The sequence below is a fragment of the Trachymyrmex septentrionalis genome, unplaced genomic scaffold (genome assembly GCF_001594115.1).
Source record: "Trachymyrmex septentrionalis isolate Tsep2-gDNA-1 unplaced genomic scaffold, Tsep1.0 scaffold19, whole genome shotgun sequence".
NCBI lineage: Eukaryota > Metazoa > Arthropoda > Insecta > Hymenoptera > Formicidae > Trachymyrmex > Trachymyrmex septentrionalis.
The window spans coordinates 5,321,095-5,328,462 of record NW_017305071.1 but is presented as its reverse complement, the minus strand read 5'-3'; the positions used below and the strand labels follow the sequence as shown (position 1 = coordinate 5,328,462).

Sequence of the window (7,368 nt, the reverse complement as noted above, 5' to 3'; positions counted from 1 at the left end):
GGGGGGGGGGGAAATAAGTGGCAAAGTTGTCTTGCTGGATATTTCGAAGTATCGAGAATTTCGACACGAATCACGACGCTTATTGAGTTGTCGCCTTACTTCTATTTAAAGTTGACTGAAATCGATTCCAAATAACACCTGATTTACTTATCGAACGCAGCCTCGAGATTATGTTACGCGTAAATTAACATACTTTTGCGCGAACTGTTTTAGCGCGAGTCGAATAGGAGATTCGATTCCGGTGTATCTAAAGGGTTAATTAAAGACCGTTTGGATACAGGATACGACGGAGCGTTTCTACAGCGATACCTATACCGCTTGTAACTTACATGGGGAACGGCGGGTTTCTATGCGGACTTTGGGCAAATGGAATCGACAGGGAGTTGAAGGGGGGAGGAAAGGGGTTGGAAATGGATATATATACATATATATACAGAGTGCTGAGCTCCTCTCGATCGATCCTCGAAGGATGTGGAGACCAACAGAGGTGACTCCAAAAGAGAGAGAGAGAGAGAGAGAGAGAGAGAGAGAGAGAGAGAGGGGGGGGTGAGAGGGAGGATAGGGAGGAGGAGAAATAGAAGAGAGGAGAGCGAGAGACTCGTCGAGAAAATAACTAATAGGGGTGGGGTTGCAAGAGACGCTGCGGATGTGAGCGGATGTGGCGAGGAAGGGCAGAGGGGAAAGCCGGGGGAATGAGTTAGATAAGGATGAGAATATTGGGCCAAGTGGAAGGGAAACGAAGGGATGATGCTCGCGCTTGGAAACTACCTATGCCCGTCGCCGTGCCGGTACGAACAGTACTGCAAAATGTCGGGTACCTACGGATTCCTTCCGTGCTCGCGCGTATACATCGGGTGTCCCGGAAAGAGATGCGAAGTATCAACGTGGAGATCCGATAGGAGACGACGTATATATTCGACGGCGAGAGATATTTGAGGCGCGGAATGCCAGTAAAATAACTGCACAAAGTCTGATTGAGTTTAAGTACAATTAAATTAACAGATAATATAAGGGTCATTAAATTGACACGAAGTTATTTCATTATTGTTTCAAGTGCCAACAGATTCGCACGACTATTCGTACTTGAAGAGCTCAGAGCTTCAAGTGTCACAACCTGTCTAAAGACCTGTCCGAATTTGTTTCTTGAATAATGAACCATAATTCAAGCAGTTTGCGAGTGCGAACACAAGATCCGTAAACAAACGATCAAGAGTTCTTGCGGCGAAACAATCGCATGATTGTATAACGGGAATACTACGAAGGCTTTGATTCGACATTGTATAAATAGCATAAACCTTTGCGGCCTCTAGGGTCTCTACAAATAGGGGACCGCGTTGTATAAACGGTTAGTAGACAAGCAGTAGACTAGAGGACAGGCGGCAACGACTTAGGTCTCACTTCGATTCGAGCGAACAGGGCAGGGGCAGGTATAAATCTTCGCCATTGGACTTCGGCCGGGCGGCAAGCTCCATGGCGGGATTTCTTTCTCTCGCTTAGCCAAAGGAACGATCGATATACAGAGCACGAGTCGAGAAACTTGGACTTCCGGTTAACAGGTCTCGACTGAGAGACGCCTTAAATAACGAACGCGAGCTGTTTTATCTAATTATAAATTGCGAGCTGAGAAAAAGAACGATGTCCTTTGTAATAGATTTAGCTGCAGATGAGTAATATGAGCGGAAATCTCGTGCTATGTATTTTCGTTGAAAGTTCGAGAACAAGGGCAGATCCTCGGACTTCTTGCCACATCACAAGAAGCCGTAACCGCCGTAACATTCCTGAAGCATAGCAAGAAGCTCGGTCGCATGTCGGTGCATGCTGCATCATCGCGCAGTCGCGTGGGTGTGGGTGAAACTGCGTTTATGCGCGCACGCATATCTCGCGTCCTTCAGTGAAAAAGGACGAAAAAGGATGAGCGGTTGAACAAAGAAACGCATGAGAAACGGAGCGCAAAGGATCACCCGTTGTGTTCCAGCGATGGCGTTTTCAAAATGAACGTGTTATTCGTGTGAGAGCAAAGTCGCGGTAGCGACTTATATACATTTATCGCGCAAATCCGGGCCTGTCGCGTAGGCAACATTACCGCGAAAGTAATTCCGGGCGTTTGGTTTATCCCAACGCGAAAGAGGTCGATGGCGACCCTGGGCAAGTCGAGTTACCTGCGAGTGAAGTTATGTCTGAGAAATATCGCCTCGAGTGCAGGCGCGTCGATACGTTGTAGGTGTGGGTTACACTTACACGTATTAAGCGGCTTTCATGCGTGAATATTACCGTTGGCACTTTGTTCCATCGTGATCCTTCCTAACCGCGAATAAAATTCACAGCATCAGATTAAAAAAAAAAAAAAAAAACAAAAAAGACCACCAATCGTAGATAATGACTACATTCGGCAAAAAAAAAAAACAGCTTTGCAACTGTTGTGAAATTCTTTAATAATTGGTCTTGCCTTTAATTCCTCACTGGATCTAAATGGTATAAATCAATAATCTTAAAGAATTTTATAACAGCTGTTTTTTCCACTGAACGCGGTTAATCACGTACAAAAAAAGAAACGAACGCGGGGTAATAACAATGCAAATACAGATAATAGTCAACAGTGTGTGTGTGTGTGTGTGTGTGTGTGTGTGTGTGTGTGTGTGTGAGAGAGAGAAAGAGAAGGTCTGTTTTCTGCGGCTAAGGCCGGTATTCAGATCTTATATGCAAGACCGATCTTAAGTACAGTCTCAAGAAGTCACGAAGCAATCAGAGAGCCGTATTAGCGTCTTAATACATTACTTAAGACAGTCTTGAAATAAGAATAGACTATGAATACCGCCCTAAACTAGTGTACACTTTTGGAACTTAAAATGAGATAATAGGTATACATTTGATATTTTTATATAGTGACTTTAGAAATAAAGACGCAGACCTAGAGAAAGCAAAGAGAGTACCGGCCGTGAACGTCGGTGAACATGTGAGAGCACCCTTAAGCACGCCCCTTCCTCCTCTCTCCGTCACTCTCGCGGCTCGGCGGGCGCGCGAGAGCGTCGAGCTCGCGCACTTGACTGCCGTGCTCTAAGTGAGAGCGCCACGTGACGTCGTCGCGCACGACCCCAGGCCGCTATGTTTCCGATAGCACGCGGCCACCGATCGCACGGCGCACCGCGATTGGCCACACCTTTTCGTGCGGCCGCGCCGCTCTTCGGATGCGATGCAACGATAATAAAATGACCGACTGCTCCTCCTCGTCCCTGTCTCTCTCCCTCGGTGCCGGAACGGGCGACATAACGCGGAGTTGTGACGGATGCAAAATGCATGTGTTACTACTTCGCGCGCGGACCATACACGCAAATGCGAGTGACCCGGCAACGTCGCCGGTCTGTCTATCTGTCTGTCAATCGGTTGGTTGGTTGGTTGGTTGGTTGGTTGGTTGGTTGGTTGGTTGATTGGTTGGTTTGTCAGATATACAAGGTGTCGCACATGAAAGATCTGATCGGTTTATATTTTACCCTTTAACAAAGTATAATTTCGATTCCTCCTTCCCCCTCCCTTTTCTCTCTCTCTCTCTCTTTCTCTTGTTCTTCATTTTTCATGCTTTCAAACCTGATAATATAGACGTACCGCATATCTGTGAACGTTTCAGTATAGCTATGTATATATTATTCCACCAATAGTTATATACATGCTTAACTCATCGGTTCCACCGATTCCATTTCTGGGACACCAAAAGTATTATTGTAATTTTTTTCAGGTAATATGACTGATTTAGAAATCCAGAATTAGAGCCAATCGACGATCGTTCCTGGCGTTTTCCAAAAATGGAGATATTATATCAAACGAGTATACTGCCATGTTTAATAATGTCGTCTTAACTGTATTAGCTGTATACAGACAGTTGGTTCTCTCCCGTCTCTTCGCGGGGATGACACCCGCTCGTCGATACTCTCTTTGCCAGCGTTACGTCATCGAGAGACGCGGATATTAAATGTCTGAATAAATGTAAGTACGATCGATATAGGCGGATCGCTGTAAATAATATATTAAACGATTAAGTTTCTTTTATGCAGAGTATATAATGTGACTTGGGACGAGTAAAAAAATTTTGAAGAGGCGAGCTCTATACTCTTGAAATGGCATCGAAAAAATTGTTTTAATTATACTCTCTAAAAATTCCTTGAAAAGTCCTCACTGTAAGGAATGAAAATTGAGCTGGTCTTGAAAAAAAAGTGGCTCAATTTTCAATCTTTAAAGAGTGAGATTTCACTCTTCGGAGTGACAATTCACTCTAAAAGTTTTAGAGAGTACATGTTAATTTAACGTAGAATTACAATCACTACGAAGCTACGCGAATCTCTTACGTTAAAGCCTTGTTCAGGACACTCTGTATATATCGTGATGTCGTAATTTGCCGAAAATAGAATCGATGTATACACAAATGAGTCGTCTACGGTATAAAAGAGAATCGGCTAGAATCGTGATATGCGATCGTATCGATCCTTCGCGCGCGCGCACGCGATATTTTACAGTTATAAATTAATCACGACCAGATATGTTTAAATTTAATGGTCTGTTCACACATTACGTTATCGAGACATAACGTAAAATATTGTTATTAATACAAAGTATTGATGTAAGCGTTACATGACCGACACGCGCTAAAACAATGTTGCTCCGCGCGTAAAACAATTCTTTTATTCAAACACAATTTTGCTTTAAACGTACCGATCGTTCATTTTGGTCATCATCAAACCGTACAATTACTCTTTCGCATTCAATTATTTCCCGTTGTTTGAACAAAAGAAATGTTTACGCGCCGACATATCGACGTTCTGGTTTGCGTTGCCCGCATTTTAATACCGACTTTGAATCTACTGCTTTATTATATCGTTTCGATACTTTTCTTTTTAGAGAAAGTAACGGTAGTTCCCATCGCGCGTATGTCTACAGTTACAGAATTACCTAGCGTTATTGTGTTGCATAGTTACCCAGGATAAGAGATACCCATGGAACTTGTGCCGCGTTCATAAAACCCGGACGCCTATCGATAGATTGTAAAAAAAAAAGAAAGAAAAACAATTAAATGACGATATAGTGAAGCGGCATAACGCGAATGTCGGCTAGGTTCATAAAATCTCGGACGAACGTCTCCTTTTATTACGCGTGCGACTCGTTTCGTTCCATAATGAATACCTGCCGGACCTGACTCCAGCGTTTATTGGCTCTACGCCAGTGACATAATAATCGTCGGATTTTATCCGAGAGGATCGAGCTGCGGCCGATCTCTGGCGTTCCCGTCGTTGTCGCCGGTATTAAGGATCCGGCAGAAAGCTCAGGTGTGATGGAGAGAACGAGAGAACAATCATGCTGCGGCGACGTGCGTGACAATTGAAACGTCGCGGTTTCGTCATGATATTAAAGGTCGACTCTGGTGATGCACGTTGACGCGCTCCCGAGCACGTGATAAAGCGATAAGTGGAAAATTTGCGGACGAAATGCAAGTCGCTTCGCGCCGACATACGGCAACTACTGCGAGTCACGTGCCTCACGAGCTAATTACTCGTTTCAGCGGTCCGAAGTCGATAAAGTCGATCGAGTGTATCAATAAGCTGTGTGATAATCTGCTAGGCGAGCGTATGTCGTCAGGTCGAACGATTCGTCATCGCCTAACGTCATTATTTTGCACAGTTGTGTTGAGTTTTTCTCTCCTCGACGTTCTCAAAATGATAAAGAAGAATATCTTTGTATACGGGATAAGAGAGAATAGAAGAGAAAAAGAATCGCGTGTGTGTGTGCTACAAGCAGCTCACCCTCGCTCCGAGAAAGCGGGCCTCCAACAACTCCTGCTTCCTTGGGTCCAGGGTGGCCTGAAAGTGCTCCATCTTGACGCCAGCGCCTGCAACAACAAGTCACAGCGAATTACACTTCGACCTTTTCGCCCGTGGCGTTTCGGTGGCAAAAGAAACGAAGAATCTGCGATAAGAATCGAGAAGCGTATCGACGATCTATAAGAATCGATAGCATACGGATCGATGTGCTCCGTAGAGATCTGATCTTCTCGACTGATTTGATGGCGAAATCGACGCGATATATCAGAATAAAAGAAATGAAGACAAGGCGAAGAGAACGAGAAAAGGAAAGAAAAAGATTAAGCAAGAGTTAGCCGTGCGGAAAAAACGTAAAGAGAAACGAGCTATCGCAAAAGTTGCCGGATAGAGCCGATATTAAATGCCGGATAATGCTATTACGCGCCAAAGTATTCGCAGAAGATGATATTCGTGCGTTGCAATTTTACCGCGATTTTCCTATTGTATCGTACATGTGAAGATCAAGGGCCGATATTTCTGGAAAAATATCGCGTACAAAAATGTACAAGAATACTATAATATACTCGTATGTCACATATATTGTATATTTCTCTAATATTTTTTTCGTATGCGATATTTTTTCGATAATAAGATTCCTATTCCGTATTCTTAACGACAAGTGTTGACGTCGTTACATTGTTCTGCGGGTTTTATACCTGATAAAAAAGCACTGCACTGCTCTGAACAAAAATAAATTTTAATAAGTACTAGAATAGTTTTAAGTAAATATTTACTAAACGTATACATATATTTATTTGATACGAAAACCATTAACCTTCCATCATCCCGAAATTTTCGATTTCATTGTTTTCTCTGAGTCGTTGAGGGAAACAGCATACATTTTTTATGGGATTTCGGATTACATAAAAATCAGGAAAAAAAATCTTTTACACTTGTGAACAACTTTAACAATAAGTTTTTGCTGTAGTAAAAACTGAATCGTATTTTATTTATTTTTTACATATTGAAATCTGAATAAGAATTGAGAAAACGTGATATTGTCTTAAAAGACACAAAGTGGCGCTGGAGGGTTAATTTGATTTAACTGTCTTTTTTTTATTGAGTAAATATTTGTTTGCTATAAAGTATTAATTGAAGAAATATTAGTAAATTTTTTTCCAGCGTGTAAAACGACAAATATAACTGACACTGTCATTAAGAGTTTCCAAAATAGAGACTGAAAGACAAAATTATTCAATGATGAAAAAACGATTTTGTTGGACAATCAAAATAATTGTGTACACTGTTAAAATCATATACTCAATTTGAATTAGTTTTAATCATTTCTATAAATCGTCACGGCTCCTACTCAACATGTTGTTAATATAATTAAAACAATGGAATTTAAACTATTCAACTCAAGACTGTATTAAATTTGATTAAGATTTAATTTTTTATTTACTAGGTGTATTAATATGGACGTTGATTGCTTTGAAACTAACTATAGAAATCGATTGATTTACACTTTGACACATGAATGTTACATACAAGTATATATTATATGTAGTGTCAAATTTAACTTAAA

The 7,368-nt window shown here is 41.9% G+C and overlaps 1 protein-coding gene across 10 annotated transcripts in view; it reads right to left on the bottom strand.

The window, feature by feature from the left end:
- Positions 1-7,368, bottom strand: part of LOC108746873 (serine/threonine-protein kinase tousled-like 2) — a 66,687-nt gene that overhangs the window by 44,435 nt on the left and 14,884 nt on the right. For 9 of the 10 annotated variants that reach the window (XR_001939199.1, XR_001939198.1, XR_001939200.1 and 6 more), the window contains one exon: positions 5,787-5,872. The exons of the other annotated variant lie outside the window; for it this stretch is intronic. Coding sequence is in view for 6 of the 9 variants with exons in the window: in XM_018483925.1 (XP_018339427.1) it covers positions 5,787-5,872 (86 nt within the window). In the remaining 3 variants the exon portion in view is untranslated. The remainder of the gene's footprint in view (positions 1-5,786; positions 5,873-7,368) is intronic. 10 annotated transcript variants of the gene reach the window in all.